Consider the following 18,481-nt stretch of genomic DNA (forward strand, 5'->3'; position numbering starts at 1 on the left):
GTGGCCCCGCCCCTGCCCGGGCCCGCCCCCGCTAAGCGGCCCCGCCCCCGCCATTTTCCCTCTCCCGGGCGCCACGTGGGCCGCCGCCACTTCGCATCCGTCCGGCAGCGTCTTGGGTAACTTCTGTGCGTCAGCTTCCTCACCAGTAAAGTGATGGGGTAATCGCAGTACCTCACTCAAAGGGGTTATTGTGAGAATTAAACGTTAAGCACCTTTGCACGATGCTGGGCAAAAAGCCAGTGCCCAATAAAAGACAGATAGCTATTATTATAGTCCCAGGATTCTCCTTTAGCTGAAGCCCTTCCCCGCATTCTTATTCTAGGTCGTCTGTTTTCTTACTCAGGCAGGCGTAGCTGGGCAGGGTGTGCCCTGCAATTCTGGCTCCCATTCCCACATTTATCTGTGTACTTGTTGGTCAAGAGCTCAAGCTCTGTAGCCAGAATGCCTAGGTTCAATTCCAGACTCCACTTACTTCCTGACTGCCCTTGGGAATATTGTTAACTTCTCTGTGCTTCTTCTACTTCCTCTATAAAATGAGTGTGAGACCCTACTTTATAAGCTGTTAGGATAAATGAAGTAACAGAAGTGCCTGGCTTTAGTTACACTCAATGTTTCCTATTATTGCTGTGTCCTTGGCCTCGGTCCCCTGTACACACTCAGTTGATTCACCTGTAGCCTATAAAGAAGGTGTGTTGGGCTATTTTGGGGACTGCAGATACCCCACCCAACCAGCACCCCTACTCCCAAGTGGCAGAGAATCCTACCACCAGGGTTAAAGGAAACCTATGAGGGAAAGGACCTAATGTATTAGCAGCTTAGTCTTTTTCCTATTCTCCACCTTGTGGGAGCCCTTTGTCCCCCAAACCCAGTTGTATTAATGCTGTTTGTCCAGCTTCTCCCAGTCCTCACCATCCCTGCAGCCAAATTCCTTCCCAAACTCTGCCTCCTCCTCCATCCGCCCAGACTGGATTGTGGACCCTGAACCCTATTCTCTACCGGAATCTGGTATTGCCTCCATTGATTCCTGCCTAATGCTCTTTACCCTGGACAACTTTAAAAAAAAAAAAAAAAAGGCCTCTGTAAACAAGGGGGGAAAAGTTCACCTCACAAAGAATCGATAAAACTAAAAAGAGAACAAGGAGAAACCACGCTAACCCATCAAATTGGCAAAGATTAATGGGAAAAGAGTCCTAAAGCAGGCAAGGGGGTAATAGTGAGATGGGACACACACATGTCCTACTGGTGGTTGTAAACACTGGTAGAATTTTTCTGAAAGCATTTGGCAACCTATAATCAAGAGTCTTAAAAAGGTTCATATTATTTGACACAGTAATTCCACTTCCAGGAATTTGTTCTTTAAAAAAAAGCTGCAAGAAAAGTATGCACAGAATTGTTCATAACTGCAATGTTTATCACATAGAAAGGTTGGAAACTTAAAAGCCCAACAACAGGAAAATGTTTAAATTATGTCATATGCACACAATGAAATACAACCATTAAAAATTGTTCTGAAGAATTTCTTAATAAGGTGAAAATGTTTACAATGTAAAATTAGGGTGGAAAAAATGGGTGCAAAAATCTGTACAATACAGTATGGTCCTAATTAAGTGACACATATGCATAGAAAATAACCACATCAACAAATTTAACAAATGATTATCTGTGAGTGGTGGAATTATGGGTTATATTTATTTTCTTCTTTATGTTTACTTGCATTTTAAAAACTGTCTACCATGCATATCCATTATTTTTATAATCAAGGAAATGGAAAGCAACAGAAGTCTAAGAAAATCTTTAATAGCCTCTACACCCCACTCACTTAATACTCTTCTGTGTTTTAACCCTAGACTAAATTGGTTTGGGAGCCTTTAAGAATTTTGAGGCTGCTGCACTCCCAACAATGAATAATAAAATAAATCTAAAAAAAAAAAAAATTTAAAAATCAAGGACCAGGTAAACCATGCAGAACGTCATCTATATTGTGCTTGCACTAAATCACTTCTGTTGTGTCTGACTCTTTGTGACCCCATGAACTATAGCCCGCCAGGCTCCTCTGTCCATGGAATTCTCCAGGCAAGAATACTGGAGTGGGTTGCCATACCCTTCCGCAGGGGATCTTCCCAACCCGGGGATCAAACCCATGTCTCTTATATCTCCTGCATTGGTAGGTGGGTTCTTTACCACTAGCGCCACCTGGGAAGTCCCTGGGAAGTCATCTATATTGATATAATGCAAATTTTGACATAGTTTTATGGGGAGGTATCTTGCATTGAACCAGGTCTTTTTAGGACTCCCCCTTAATCCAGACCTACCTACCTAACCAGCCCGTAGGTGGCAAGGCTAACCAGTCCACTAGTCTCTTCCTTTCCCTCCCTAGTCCTATCTACAGCACACCCTTCACCCTGTAATCCTCCCTATTTCTAGGCCTTTTGGTATGCTGTCCCTGCTAGAAGTCTGCACTGATTACAGTTAAGCAGCATTCTCCCCACCTACACATTATCAGCAAGAATCTTGGTGGGACTTCACTGTCTATCTAGAACAGTTCGGGAAATGAAGGAGTGAGTCATTCTCTCCAACCTCTAGCTGTTTTCATGTTAGGGACCGAATGTTGTCTTTGAGCCTCTGAGATCTTCCTTAGCTTGAAACAAGCTTCCTTACCTCCTAGCCTGGAACCAAGATGGTTTCTTGAATGGCTCTCCCTGAGCCCCAGGCCTCACTGACAATGCACTCATCTCTGAAGAACTGCTTATCTTCTTGCCTGATGCTCACTTGTGATGTCAGCTTCCTACCGAGGCCAGACCACTCTCAGCAGATGGTAGGCCTGGGAGAGAACACCGGCAGCCTCAAACAGATCATTGGCCATGACACTTTCCCAAACCATACCTTATGCCTAGATCCTTCTGGAATCAAGCTGTTCAGCTCTTCTTCTCAGCTTCTATCGGAAGCCAGCCCCCCACCCAGCCACCCAGCATTGTTTATGGCAACATGCAGCAGTATCCAACCATATTTGTTTGTAAGTCTTCAATGAGCTTTAGCCAAACCTTTGTCATTCAAGGCCCTTCACTGGCTAGCCTCACTTTTCCTTGTTTCATCTCCCAGCTCTTCCCTCCATGCACTTTTCACTTTTACTCCAGTCCCATCACATCAAACTTGCCAGTCTTCTCCAAGCACACTTTGTACCTCTTGTCTCCATGCTTTTTCTCATGCTCTTTTTTCCTCCTCCAAGTGCCTATCCTCCATTTCTGTTGTTTTGCTTTTCTGCTGAAAGTCTATAATTTTCCTCCCTTCTTCTACTATAGAATTTATCCATCTGCCAGTGAGATGTGTGTTTAATTGTCTTTCCTACCAGAAATCGAGGCTAGGTTTTAAACAGCTTTGAATTCTCCAGCATTAGCTGGAGTGTTCCTTTAACTATGTTGTTTCTCTGTGAATTTACACCATCTCTTCCTTTGGACTGTAAGGTCCTGAAGGAAGTTCCTCCTTCTTCATGGCCCTGCCCCCAAACTCCAGCTGGGTGATAAGGCTTTACCCACAATCCCTACCACTGGGTATAAGACAGATATTGAGATTTCCTTTTAACTCAGAAAGCAGGACTTAAGTGGAAAATGATGATTTTTTTTCTTTCATTCAGAATAATTTGGTTATGCAAATATTCAAACAGTAAAGTTGTTGCTAAAGAAGATAAAAATTTTGTTTCAGTTATAAGGGCTATGAACTAGGACACCTGAGCTCTGGCTGATTCTAACTTGTTTATTAACATGGAAAGGATCACCTTTCCATGCTTCAGTTCACTACCTCTAAAATGGGAATAACACCTACATGCTTTACTGACTCCATCAGGACATTAAACCTAAATGCAATAATAAAGGAGAAGAGCCACAGGAAAGGCACAGGAGCTGAAGACAGGAGACAGGAAGCATCATGGTGGTCCATGTACAGCAGCAGGTCTACACAATTAAGAGGGCAGGCGAGGTACAGGAGTTCCCTTACTCAGGTTAGTAGTGGACATTGAGAGCCCAGCAAGCTAGGAAACAAGCAGAAGCAGCACAGAAGTTTGCAGAGGTGGTAGATGAGAAAGAAAGTGAAAGTGTTAAGTCACCCAGTCATGTCTGACCCTTTGCGACCCACAGACTGTATCCCCCAGGCTCCTCTGTCCATGGGATTTTCCAGGCAAGAATCCTGGAGTGGGTAACCTTTCCCTTCTCCAGGGGATTTTCCCAACCCAAGGACTGAACCCAGGTATCCTGCATTGCAGACAGATTGTTCACCGTCTGAGACACCAGGGAAATCCAGATGAAAAAGGAACAAGCATAAACATTTTTCCCATTTGTGAAACAAATTAGTGGTTCCTTTAACAATACAAGTGCGGCCGTTATTGAGCTCATGCATTTGCCTGTCTTTTTTGCCCAACATTCTTTCAGTGGCTGCTTTTATGGGGCAGTGGAAATAAAGATCCCCTGGTCTGTTTACTAAGCTATATGACCTTGAACAAATTATTGATACTTAACCCTCAAGTCGCAGTTATCTGGTCTGTAATTTGGGGACAAGAGCACTTACCTTGAAGTTAGCATGAGTTAACCAAGATGAACCATGTAAACTGTCTAGCCCAGCTCCCAGCGGTCCCTTGCTCTGAACAGTGCAGGCTGCAGCACAGCTCTGCCCTGGGTATACGTTGTCGATACTGTGGGTAGGTTAGGCAGGGCTGGTGAGGTATAATTACTGAAACTTTATAGCCAAGATTCCAAGCCGGTAACAATTTCAAAGACTCTTCTGTTTTCCCTCAGTAAGCACTTGCCAATTTCTGATTGGGAAAAGATGATCACTGTGGAAGGCACCTTGAGTGCCTTCTTCTTCATCAGCCCCAAGAGTCTGGGCCCAAGGCCCAGGGCTTCTCAGATATGCAGGCAAGAAGCAGTAGAAAGAAAGATGATGATTAAGGATGGCTTAGAGTACCTGGCAGGCAAGGAGACCTAGGTTCTACCTCCCACTTTCTCAGTCTACCTGGCCACTGCTTCACAATTCCACTGTAAGAGGAATAAGCAAGTTAAATCCTTCAAGGTCAGTGGCTCTCCACGTTGGCTGTATGTTAGAATCACCTGGGAAATTTTTAAACTCTTCATGCCTGGACTGCACTCTAGACTCATTAAATCAGTATTTTTTAAAAGGCTTTCTGGGTAAATTCCAATCTATACCAAACGCTGAGACCACTGTTCTAGATCAGGATTTTTCAAACTCTGTTAATTTAGAATACGGTTTCTCAGGCTCTGGGGTTGGCATTACTACTGGAACACAGGGCTTCCCTGGTGGTTCAGTGGCAAAGAACCCTCTCCACCAATGCAGGAGATGTGAGTTCAATCCCGAAATCAGGAAGATCTGCTGGAGAAGGAAATGGCAACCCACTCCAGTATTCTTGCCTGGGAAATTCCAAGAAGAGAGGAGCTGGCAGGCTACAGTCCATGGGGATGCAAGAGAGTCAGACACAACTTAGTAACTAAACAATAACAACAACTGGAACTTATTGATTCAAAAACACACTCTTTTAAAAACATGTACGTATTAACATCTTTGAAATCAGAATGATCTTTCAATCAGTGCCATCTAATATTTGATGAAATACAGAAACAAACATCCCAGGTAATACTTATGATTTAGCCAGTCTGAGGGGGAAAAAATGGTTCTCTCGTACTCCCTAGGGCAGAGCTTTCCAATCTTTAGCATCCTTACAGTCTCCTGTGATCCTGTTAAAATTCAAGTTCTGAATCGGAAGGTCTGTGCTAAGCCCTAAGATTCTGCATTTCTAAGAAGCTCCCTGGTGATGTGTGCGGGGCCTTGCACAACACTTTGGGTAGCGATATTCTACAGTATGTCCTTCTAAGGAGCTTCCACAGCAACTCATTTAAGTAAACTTAAATTATTGGCCTAGAGAAAGATGACCAATGGAGAGTCTTCAATATGTCTGGGAGGCAACTTTAGGATGCCACACTCTCATTTCTCCCTAGGAAGGGGCAGCTGGGATGAGAGCCAGAGGAAGGGTTGCTCTGACGTTTGAAGAGCCAGAGGCTAGAAGTCTAGTTTCCAAAGAAGCACTTTGTTATGTGAGGCAACACAAACCCTCCACAATAAATACCAAGTTCACGCACCAAGTGAAGATAGGCCTCAGGTGAGTTTAATGGGTAAGCAGCTCCATTCTTGGGCTTCCCTCATAGCTCAGGTGGTAAAGAATCTGCCTGCAATGCAGGAGACCCTGGTTTGATTCCTGGGTTGGGGAGCCCCTGAAGGAAGTGGCAACCCACTCCAATATTCTTGCCTAGAGAATCCAGTGGACAGAGGACCCTGTCAGGCTACAGTCCATGAGGTCACAAGAGTCAGACACAACTTAGTGAATAAACCACCACCATCCCCATTCTCTCTACCATATACTCATTTTCCTTCCTTTTTTCATCCATCAAACCATCATGGAGGATCCACAAATAAACCACAAGATCTGAAGTATTCAAAGATGAATCAGATTTGGTACCTGACCTCCAAGGGGAGGAATTCGGTCTGGGGAAACCCATTTGTAAAACCGATAATAATGAAGTGATTAACTGGTAATAACAGGAGGATGTAAAAAGAGACACGCCAACATAAAGGAATGCTAATAGCTTCCTAGTGCAGCAGCCACTGGAGGAGCTGGAGGGAACATTTCTAATCTTTCCAAAAAAGGGCAAACCCTTAAACAGATTCCTTGCCAGGAACCGGCCTGCTATGATGGAAGCAGTGCTTTGATGCCTTGAAACCATGAACTCTGGAGTCACAACATGGGGAGAGCTTCCTCTGCACCTCTAATCTCTAGCTCTATGCAAGTGTATCTAGGAAAAGACTTTTAGGAGATCAGCCCTTCCAAAGTATGGAGCCAACCATTATCTTACTCCAGACAGTTCCAGTATCTGCATCCCAACCTCCTCTGTCAGAATCCAGGACATAATTTCCCTAGTTATGGAAACACTTGAGTCTTTGCCCTTTGTCATACTGAGCTCTTAATTGGTTTAGCCCATCACACCGCTAGATATAAAGGCTACAATCCCTAGACTTAAGTAGGTCTGCGGCTGGGATAGGGAGTCTCAGGCAAGGCAGGCAGGGTGCCACACAGCACCTGCTCTTTCACCCAGCTCCCTACAGACTGGCTTTTTAGAAGGACTAAGAAACTGATACTCGATCCCAATTTATTTTTCCTTATCTTCCCATCTCTCAGATAGGAAACCCTGGAGGAGAAGCTTAAGGGCTGGAGAAAGCTGCTGAGGAGGAGACGGATGAAAGATGGGGAGTGGAGCCAGTGCCGAGGACAAAGAACTGGCCAAGAGGTCCAAAGAGCTAGAAAAGAAGCTGCAGGAGGATGCTGACAAGGAAGCCAAGACTGTCAAGCTGCTATTGCTGGGTGAGCGAGATGGGACGATGAGCCAGAGGAGAAGGTACTGCTCCTTCCCGCTTATCCTGGATGGTAGGTGGGCTCTAGCCTGCCACGTGGGGAGGAGGGATGGAAGGTTATTTGTCCTTCCCCCATGCAGTCTCAGGCTAGGGGATCAGGAGCTCTAGGGCTGAGCACAGCCACCCCAAGATGTTCTACCAAAGTTGCTCTGGAATCATTTTGCTCTTCCTTGAACCAGGAACAGTGCAAGGGCCAGGGTGGACCCACCCATCTCCAAATCTACCAAACCTAACACCTAACAGCTTAGCAACTACCATGAACTCTGGGCTCGAAGACACTTAACTAAGTCTGCAGTCAGAGAACTCTGAGTCAATGAACTCAAAGGATAGAGAAGTTCTACCATATAGTTAGTGTCATGTAGACTCAGGAATATGATTTTTACTGGTTCCTTCTCCTTGCTTCCAGTAAAAAAAGAAATCTTTAAAAACATTAGAAGTGGGGAGCCCTGAGTGGGAAGGAATGGAGTCTTTACAGAAGTCCTTTCCTGGCTTTCTATTCCGTGATTGCCTCTAAAGCCCCTGCCAGATGGGAGGCTCAGGAGCTTGATGAGCTCCTAAGCAGATCACAGGTTTGTGCTGAAAAAAGAAAAGCACCCCAGTCAGTCAGAAACTGATCATGGCTGTAAACAGAACTAAGACAACAGAGTTTGGGAAACCTGGCCTAGAAAAAGCCCCAGTGGTAGTAGATTCTAGGTAGGCAAGCTGGAGCAGCTAAGATCTTTATAGCAGAAGACTGGCTGGCTGGGTGTCCAAGCCCACGAGGTGCCTGGGAACTAGAGCCCCAAGCTAAGGTGCCTCCTTTTCCTCAGCTGATCTGTGGCACAGCACTAAGGACACAGTGAAAAGCACACCTCTCTAAGTAGACTCAAGGAGCCCAGGAGGCTACCAAGGGGAAAGAGACAGCAAGGCCACTGAGCGAGCTTTTAAGCCTAAGCAGCTTTCTTCTACATTCAGGATAAGAAGCTTAGAGGAACCAAGCACAGGATAAGTGGTGGAGTGGGGAAGGCCGGGGAGGGGGGGGGGGGGCGGGGGAGGGCGGCGGGGGCGGGTATTAAGGCATCAGGGATAGTATAGACTGGGGGAGAGGGTTGAAGGGTATGCGGTTTTTGATGGAGGGAGAGTGAAGTGTGAATGAGGATATAAGAACATTTTAATCAGTGAGGGAAATAGCAAGATAATAAAAAGTGTTTCAGTGAAGTGATTGAGTTCTCCACAATCCTGCTCCAAGATCACTCCTGAGAAAAAACAGGCAAAGGAAAACTGTGTGGAAGGAATTTGCCTGAATCTATCAGTGGTTCTCAACAAGGTTTTGCACACCTGCACCCCTACCGCAAGACATCTGGAAACGTCAAGAGCATTTCTGGTGGTTACAACTGGAAGAGTGGAATGCTACTGGGCCCTAGTGGGTATTGGCCAGGGGGCACGGGGCAGCCCTCCACAGAAAACTCACCCACTCAAAATGTCAACAATGCAGACGCTAAGAAACTCTCCTCCAATCCCAGATCAAATGGCCTGAGCTCAAGGCTGGTACAAACTGAGGTAGTAAGCATCCCTGTATGTTCTCCCCTAAAAAGGCTCCCAAGTGAGCAGTGGCTTAGACTTCTCACAGGCCATCCACTGGAGGGTTGGGGAGAACTGGTGGAAATCTGAAGCATAAGCATTTCTCCCTGCAGGTGCTGGGGAGTCAGGAAAGAGCACTATCGTCAAACAGATGAAGTGAGTAGGAACAAAGCCCCACAGGACTGAGGTAGGGTGAAGTCAGTGGAATCAGTAGAGGTCGAGGATAAAGGGCTCTTTAAAGCCTTTAGGAACCCAGATGTAAAGAATATAAAGGACCTTATTCCCAATGTCCCTTATCTTCATGCCCCGTGTCCCTCACTCTCCACTCTGGGACAGCAGTATGAATAGAGAGATTGGGTTCTTAGAATCCTTTAAATCCCCCCCAATTCACAATCCCTTAGGTCTGGTTATTTAGGTCCAACTAATGGCTGGGTGTCTTCCCCTTGCAGGATTATTCATCAGGATGGCTATTCGCCAGAAGAATGCCTGGAGTACAAGGCCATCATCTACGGCAATGTGCTGCAATCCATCTTGGCTATCATCCGGGCCATGCCCACACTGGGCATTGACTATGCTGAAGCGAGCTGTGTGGTACGTGGTTAATGGTATATGGTTAAGAGTGGAAAGAAAGGCTAATGAGGAGAAGAAACAGACCAGTGGCCAACAAGCTATGAGAAAACGTGCATCAGAAAAAGGTTTATGTCACAAAAATCCCACTTGAAAAATGTGAAAGTGCTAGTCCCTCAGTCGTGACCAACTCTTTGCAACCCCATGGACTGTAGCCCACCAGGCTTCTCTCTCATGGGATTTTCCAGGCAAGAATACTGTAGTGGGCTGCCATTCCCTTCTCCAGATCTTCCCAACCCAGGGATTGAACCTCAGTCTCCTGCATTGGCAAGCAGATTCTCTACCATCTGAGCCACTAGGGAAGCTCATTTGCTGAGCTTCAAATCTTTACTTCAGCCCTAGCAAAGCATGCAGTTCTTACCTTAGTAAGTGTTCATTAAAAAATCTGCTCTCAGCTTCCTCTGCCTTTTTGTCTTATTTTACCATTTAAATTGCTCCCCTCAGGTTCTATGCCTTGAGTGTGGAACTTTCATAAGCTAAATCCCTAGTTCAAGTATTATCATTTTCCTAGATTTGAATAATTGAAGAAACAAAGAGGTTGAGTTCCTGTCTGCCATCTTGTCCACTTCATGGTCAGTCTGGTCTTTAAACCAATCTCCCTGAGGCAGAGGACCCACATTTCCTGGCAGGACCCCCACATTTGGACTAAGGATGGAAGATGAAAACACCTCAGAGGAAGCCTCTGGGATCTCTGCTATCCACCAGACATCCCAGGGCTGGATGAACTGCCACCCTCCACATCGCAGAAGCACCCTCAGAAACTCATCAGCGTGTTCACTTAGAATCTTTGTCGAAACCGCCTCCACCTGAGGCTTTGACAGAATGCAAAATGCTTTCCTTTCAGAATTCCCAAAAGCCTCCTGGAAAGTCATTACTCCCATGTAATTCTGATCCTGGTTTCTGCCTTACAGGATAATGGGCGACAGCTCAACAACCTGGCTGACTCCATTGAAGAGGGCACCATGCCTCCTGAGCTAGTGGAGGTTATCAGGAAGTTGTGGAAGGATGGTGGGGTGCAAGCCTGCTTTGACAGAGCTGCAGAGTACCAGCTCAATGACTCAGCATCTTAGTAAGACTCTGACTGGGGGCAGGGTGGGATGAAGTGTCAGCAACATTCTGGGAGAAATCTCAGCCAGTTGAAATTTTCCGGCCCTGAAAAATGGAGACCCAAGGACTGAATTCAGCCTGTATACCTGTCTTGTTAGGCTTTGAACAGTGTTTTACTATGCTCTGAATTTAATGCCTTTGAGACCTCTGCCCCAGTTCCCTTCACTCTGTATTTATTGCTTTAACACTGGTCCACTGCAGCCTACAAAGCTGAAGACTCAAAATCCAAAACAGAGATGCTCTGTTAACAGCCTCAGTCCCTGTCTTAAGTCAAACACAGAGCCTCTTCTTTCAGAATCATGAATACTAATACAGTCCTACAGTTCTGCCATATACTCCTTTAGGAGACATGATTCATGATGGCCCTTTTAGTGCAACACAGGCTCTACTTAAGTCACTAACCTAAACTCTCCTTCACCCCTAGTATCTTATGTCAAGGTGCCAAAGGACACAAACTGCCACGGCAAAGGTCAGGGGTTAGAAAGCACCAACTTTGCAAAGCTGCTTCCAAAATATAAGGTAGACAGAGTATCAATCCTACACAGACAGCACGGTCTCACAGATGGGCATAAGCTTCAGCATCAAAAAGATCCGGATTTAGCCACTGTTCTATCACCTGGTCTAATAATAAAGTTATCATTTACTGTCCCTCTAGCCCTCACTCAGGCCTAGACACTGCTCAGTGCATTAGGTACATCTTCTCATTTAATCTGCACAATATATCTTCATGGTAGATAGTAGTTTTTATCAGTCCCATTTATAGAGGAAAAAACTGAGGTTCAGAGAAATAAATTAACTTACCCAAAGCCACACAGATAAATGGCAGAGGCTAGGATTTAAATCTAGGTCTATCTGACCACAGAGTTGAAGGTTTTTTACAATACACCCACAATGCCTCTTGTCCTGGACAAGTTATTTAACTTTTCTGGATCTTTCCTTCATCTGGAAAATGGGATATGAAACCTGAAGGTTTATGAGGTTAAATGAGAACTTAAATGTGAAAAGCCCTGGCATATAAAAAAAAACCTTTACTTTTCTTCTTTCTCTGTCATCGCACTTCATATATGTCTTTTTTTTTTTAACTTTTAATGGTAACTGTCAAACATATACAAAAGAATACAATCAATCACTTGGCTTCAGCAGTCACCAACTGATGCCGACTCTTGTTTCATTTTATATCCATTCCCCACTAGATTATTTAGAAGTAAACTCAGATATACCATTTCATCCTAAAAATTTCATTATGTATCTCTAAAAATATATTCCTAAAAAAAAAGTCACATCATTATCACACCTAAATATTCAGTAAGTCCTTAATGTCATCAAATATCCAAGTCAATGTTCATTCAACTTTCTTCAGTTATCTCAAATGTTTCCCCTCCAACTTGATATACAACGTCTATGCATTGCACTGGTTCATGTCTCATATGTTTCTGAAATCCCTTTTAATCTACTCCTGCTTCCTAATAGAACTTTTGACACCCATTTAAACCAGCAGCTCCCAAGGACCAGTTTCATGGAAGTAATTTTTCCACGGACCCAGGGCACAGGGGGAGATGCTTTCAGGATGATTCAAGTGCATTACATTTATTATGTACTTTATTTCTATAATTATTACACCAGCTCCACCTCAGATCAGGCATTAGATCCCAGAGGTTGGGGACCCTTGATTTAAACCACCAAGTCTCATTCAAAAGTCTAGAAAACTTTGTAGTCAGATGAAACATAAGGAAAAGTTATCTGATGACCTAACTTCCTTTTGTAAGGATACATGAAAAGGGTTTGAAGTAAACACTCCTAGATTTAATAATACAGATTCTCGTGCTGGTTCTATCACCATATTACAGTTATATGCCTTTGGGTAACACTCTTCACCCTTCTTGACTTCGGCTGTGGAAAATTTTATATCAATTGACAATCCCTTTTCTCCAGCTACCTGAATCAATTAGACCGAATTACGGCCCCTGACTACCTCCCTAATGAGCAAGATGTGCTACGATCCAGAGTCAAAACCACAGGCATCATTGAGACTAAGTTTTCTGTCAAGGACTTAAACTTCAGGTGAGTACATTGTTCCCTCAGAACATGTCAGATACCCCAAAGGGGGAATAGGAATGCTTCTTGGCCTTCACTAAAGCCCAGTCTGAACTACTACTACTTCCCCCCCTTTCCTCTCCACTTCCCATCTTACTGCTAACTGGCCCCAAGATGGCCATCTCTCTGGGGTAAATACCAAGTGCATGTGGGTCATACGTTGGGTATACATTTAAGAACAGGTGTTTTTTCTCTCAGGATGTTTGATGTGGGAGGGCAGAGATCAGAGAGAAAGAAGTGGATCCACTGCTTTGAGGGAGTCACCTGCATCATTTTCTGTGCAGCCCTCAGCGCCTATGATATGGTGCTGGTGGAAGATGACGAAGTGGTGAGTGACTTTTGCACCAAGCAGCTTTGATAGATCGATCCCCCATGACCCTTCCTCTAAGCTTTGTGTCACTCCAATGGCCCAACCTGGGTGATCTCCGCTAACAATAATAGTTGAGCAGTTTTCTAGCAATCGATGTCTTAGGCAAATAATTCTAGAAATACTTCTTCTGCAGGTTCTAGGTTAGCACTTTAGAGGTCCAGATTTACTGAGAGCTTGGTCTCAGATAAGACATCCAAGTACTACTTGGGACATCAAACAGTTCATCAAAGAAACTGAGTACTAGAGAGATAAGTGATCATTAACTTGGCAAAGCAAAAGAGTTACACTTGGTACTCTCGCAGGCTGCCTATGGAAGTGAAGGAGGTGAAAATGACAGAGCAGAACAGTGTATGATGTGCATCTTTACGCAACTTGATAGAAGGGTTGAACTAGTAAACTCACTTGGAAGCCTAAATATATACTCCGTGTCAACAGGACTACAGAGAGACTGGCAAACCAGGTTTCTCACATGCCACTTAAATTGGCAGCTGGAGAACTACCTGAGGGTGGTTCTCTTGAGCCTACAGAGTTTTACAAGACAGAAGCTCTGTAGAATACTGTCAGCCCATCCAGGTAGCATCCGAGTTTTAGACTGCTGCTGCTGCTAAGTCGCTTCAGTCATGTCCGACTCTGTGCGACCCCACAGACGGCAGCCCACCAGGCTCCCCCGTCCTTGGGATTCTCCAGGCAAGACACTGGAGTGGGTTGCCATTTCCTTCTCCAATGCATGAAAGTGAAAAGTGAAAGTGAAGTCGCTCAGTCGTGTCCGACTCTTAGTGATCCCATGGACTGCAGCCCACCAGGCTCCTCGACAGAGATGTCAAAGGCATGGAAAACCCCAAATTCACATAAACATCTGCTCCACAAATGGAGGCCCACAGGGAACTGACAGAAGACAAAGCTTCTACCCTCCGAGCCCCTGCTCCAGTTCTTCTGCCTTCTCCTTAGTGCCTCAGGTTCACATTACAGCACTCTGAATATCCTCTAGCCAAAATGTCTTAGAGAGCCATTCATTTTCCAAGAACTCTTCTGTCCTTAACCTTAAAGTTTACAAGGTCTTAAAGGATTTTGTAGGAGTGTTAGCAATGAGCGAAGGTTACAAATTATATTTGTTTTATCAGGTGAAAAGATTGAGCCCAAGTCAGCTAAGAGCACATTCCAAGACCCTAAAGTCCTGCTCCCTAAAAAAAAGGCTGCTTTGGGGGCACTGGGTAACCTCTGGACTCCGCAGGTAACAGCACTACTTCTCACTCATTCCAAGTGGCGATCAGAAAAAGAAACAAGGCAGAAGTGCTTGTGGTGTGGCACTGGAAAATTTTTTAGCCCTTACCATTTGGCACTAGGGCCAAATAATCCCTATTATATTCCTACCCAAACTGAGATCTAGGACTGTCTAACAGAAACCTATCAAAATCATCCTGGAGATGGAAGTGGACACATGTTAACTGGCACCCAGTTTCAACCCTGAATCAGCAGCCTTAAGGATATCAAAGTCCTTACCTGTGCCCTGGCTGCCAAAGATTTCCAAAACATTTATTGTACACCGATATGCCAGCTACTATCATGGACACTTGGAGAAAGAAATGGCAACCCACTCCAGTATTCTTCCCTGGGAAATCCCATGGACAGAGGAGCCTGGAGGGCTACAGTCAATCGGGTTGCAAAGAGTCAGACATGACTTAGTGACTAAACAACATCATCACCATGGACACTACAAACACACGATCTCATTTAACTTTCATAATAATCCTATGAAATAGGGAAACAGAGACTCAGAAAAGCTCAGTAATTTCCTCCAAATCATACAGCTGATACAAAGATCAGAAGGAAGTCAGATCTCTTTGCATCTACTCTACCACACTAAATGGAGATAAGCTGTTCCCTATCTTTCCTTTTACATTTGGAATGCAGGTCTCTTCAAGGACAGCAACAACAGGAAGCACACAGGTATGCCATTAGCCCAATCTGATATTTCTGATGGTATTTCCTCTCACTAGAATCGTATGCATGAGTCACTGCACCTGTTCAACAGCATATGTAACCACAAGTTCTTTGCGGCCACTTCCATTGTCCTCTTTCTCAACAAGAAGGATCTCTTTGAGGAAAAAATCAAGAAAGTCCATCTCAGCATTTGTTTTCCAGAGTATGATGGTAAGTGCCAAAGGCTAGAGACAATTCTTTCATAGTAATGATAGGCAATTGCCTCATTTCCTATACCAAGAAGTTCCTATACTAAGGAACTTGTCTTTAAGGAGTAGTAACTCCTTTGCTTTACTGAGTTGATGATCCCTTATCTCTTTAATATTGTCTTATGTGTTTTATGATGTCCAAGAGGTATTTGGATGTCTAACCTGAGAAACTGGAGTATTCAGTTAGAGGTTTAAATTCAGGTATCTCTGGAATACAGCAGACATTAAATGCAGATGAACTGCTGATTATTCAAATGATACCTGCCAGAAATCAAAGGTGTCTAAAGAGACAGAGACACCTCTCTCCTCAATTCCTTTGCTCAAGTGTGAAACACTGGAGTGCAAGAGAGGAGAGGACCCACCCTCCAAAACTAAACCCCCAACCACAACTGTCTAACACATTTTGAGGATCAAATCAGTCACTTAAAAAGTAAGTGAGCAACTAAGAAAGCCTAATTTATCCCACTTCTTCACTATTTTTCTGGAAAACCAGGGAACAACTCTTATGAGGATGCAGGGAATTATATCAAGAGTCAGTTCCTTGACCTCAACATGAGAAAAGATGTCAAAGAAATCTACAGTCACATGACCTGTGCTACAGATACACAGAATGTCAAATTTGTATTTGATGCAGTTACAGATATTATCATCAAAGAAAACCTCAAGGACTGCGGACTCTTCTAGTTCTCACCATTCCTCAAGTATGTTCTATAAACAGGCTCCGAATCTCGTTAATTTTAAGCAGAAAATTTAAGGTCAATATATTATTGAATCCATAAGAATGAATCCATCCTCCCTTGGAAATGGAGTATGTATGATTGCAACTGTGTCTCATTTGTTCTTTTAAAAGCGGGATAGTTAGCACAGTTTAAAGAATGCAGGACCAGGAAATCAGAAGACCCAGGATCCATTATTGGCTCTGCCACTTACTATTGATGCAAAAATGTAAATATTTCATTTGTCTGAGCCTTGAGTCCCTCATCTATAAAATGAAGGTAACTTCTCTACTACTTCACAAGGTTACTTTAATGATCACAAACATAACTGAAGGCAGGCACATAAAAACTGTGTGGTGACACAAAGAAATTCTATGTTAAAGCTCCCACTAATGAAATTCAACACCAAAGTTTAGATGAATTATCCCAAACAAAAAAGCAAACCTTCCCTGCAATCTGCAAAAAAACTTAAATTAGTTAAAAACAGAATTTCAATAAACCTACCACCCTTTTTTACTATAAGACCTTTATGTGCCTTAGCTAAGAGATCTGAATCACCAGATGGATGTCAGTTTGTGAGCTCTAAGGCACACATCCAGTTTTTTTTTTGTTTTTTTTTTTTTTCTGTTTTTTTGGCCACATGGCTTGCCTTGCAGGATCTTAGTTCCCCAACCAGGGATTGAACCCAGGCCCTGGTCAGAGTCCTAACCACTGGACCGTCAGGGAGTTCCCCAAAATGATTTTCATTAAATCATATTATCCCTCTGCTCCCAAACTGCCAAGCTGTGTTCCTATATCTCTGTAAGTACAGGGATACTTATCTAAGTAACTCTCTCAGCTATATAAGACACTTTCTGAATGAACCTGGAGGACAGAACACACTCCCACTTGGAGTATTAATGATTGTGTTGCTGCTACTTCTCTGTCACAGAATTTAGAACAAGTGAGCAATCCTAAAATCCTCATTTCAACTGCTACATGTTTCAGAACAAAAAAGGCAGCTGATTTTGCTTTAGGCACTGAAAATTTTTGCAGTTGGATCCATGTGATGCCTGGCTGAAAACAACATCTCCCCAAACAGGCCAACAATTAAATTATCCCTTGAACTCCTTTGAGGGGAAACAAAGCTTGTATTTATCTTGACAGGAGGTGGTGAAGTCAAGTATAGATTTAGCATTTACAACTACTAGTGAGGAAAGCTCTTGGCATCCAAGATTTAGTATATAAGAGAAAGTGTCAATTAAAATGAAAATCTGCTCCTTGCCAGAAAAACACATTCACACTTAGGCTACTACTAGCAATATTGATACTAGAGAGCCATATGAGCTTGAAATACACTGAAGAATAAATTTGCAGGTGTTAAAATTGGATTCATTTAAGAGTCTTTTTGATTCTTTGAAAAGAAACCAACTTGGGAAAATTACCAGGGAAATAAGGAAAACTACTGTCTACTGCCGATTAAAAAACTTAAACCGAAGGAAAAAAATCTGGGCAAGATTTCTTGTATCCAAGCACTGTTCAGGGACTATTCTAAAGGGCACACTCTAATGCTCACTAACCTCTTTGCTTTAACTCAAGTTATAGGGGTTCCGAGGTGTTTTTTTTTTTTTTTTCCCTTTTGGTATCATAAATCCCTCTAGCAGTCTGATGAAGCCTATGGGATCTCTTTCTCAGGATACTTCAAAATGCATAAAACAAAACTCAGAGAACTACAAAGGAAACCAACATACTGAACCAACAACAGTTGTATCTTTGGAGTTCTGAAGCCCCAGGTTAAAAATTTTGCTACAGCTATGATCTTAGCTATTCAAGGCCCAAATGTAGTTTTCCCATTTATTCCACCTTCAAGTAGGGTAACCCCACCTACCCTCAAATCACGGCAAATTGTTTGCTTTTCTAAATTATCTTTTCCTTGATCTTTGACTCTAGGCAGGAATTGGTTATAGGTCAAACTACAGAAGCCCAACACAGACTCCTTGGTTATTAATGTTCATATAGAACTTGCCCTACAGTACTAGCATGAAAACAGAGTCAGTGGGACAGGTCTTATGGTAGAACAATCTATAGCAGAATAAAACACAGTTATATTTTAGTTTTCTTCTGCTCTGGTAGACGTCTCAACTTTTAACTGGTTTATAAACAGATTCCCACAAGCCAAAAGATGCCCTATTATATTCACTTCGCAGAAAAGTTATCTTGGAGGCTGGATAGGGAAGTAGCAGTACTTAAAAGCAACACTTCTATAGCTGCTTTACTCAGGTTAGAATCTGGTTATTCATCTTATAATGCTTTCAAGCTAAAACTCTTCTGGTGAGTTTACACAGAATAAAAATTGGGGGCCTTGGTCATCC

The 18,481-nt window shown here is 43.5% G+C and overlaps 1 protein-coding gene across 1 annotated transcript; it reads left to right on the plus strand.

Annotated features, from left to right (window-relative positions):
• The first annotated feature begins 7,299 nt into the window (after positions 1 to 7,299).
• On the plus strand, positions 7,300 to 16,098 carry GNAT2 (G protein subunit alpha transducin 2). Its single transcript, XM_005891307.2, has 8 exons — positions 7,300 to 7,417; positions 9,141 to 9,183; positions 9,477 to 9,618; positions 10,566 to 10,723; positions 12,694 to 12,822; positions 13,054 to 13,183; positions 15,223 to 15,376; positions 15,908 to 16,098. Exons 1-8 carry the CDS (start codon positions 7,300 to 7,302, stop codon positions 16,096 to 16,098), a joined length of 1,065 nt encoding a protein of 354 aa, XP_005891369.1.
• The last annotated feature ends 2,383 nt before the right edge of the window (positions 16,099 to 18,481 follow it).

This window comes from Bos mutus, chromosome 3 (assembly GCF_027580195.1).
Source record: "Bos mutus isolate GX-2022 chromosome 3, NWIPB_WYAK_1.1, whole genome shotgun sequence".
NCBI lineage: Eukaryota > Metazoa > Chordata > Mammalia > Artiodactyla > Bovidae > Bos > Bos mutus.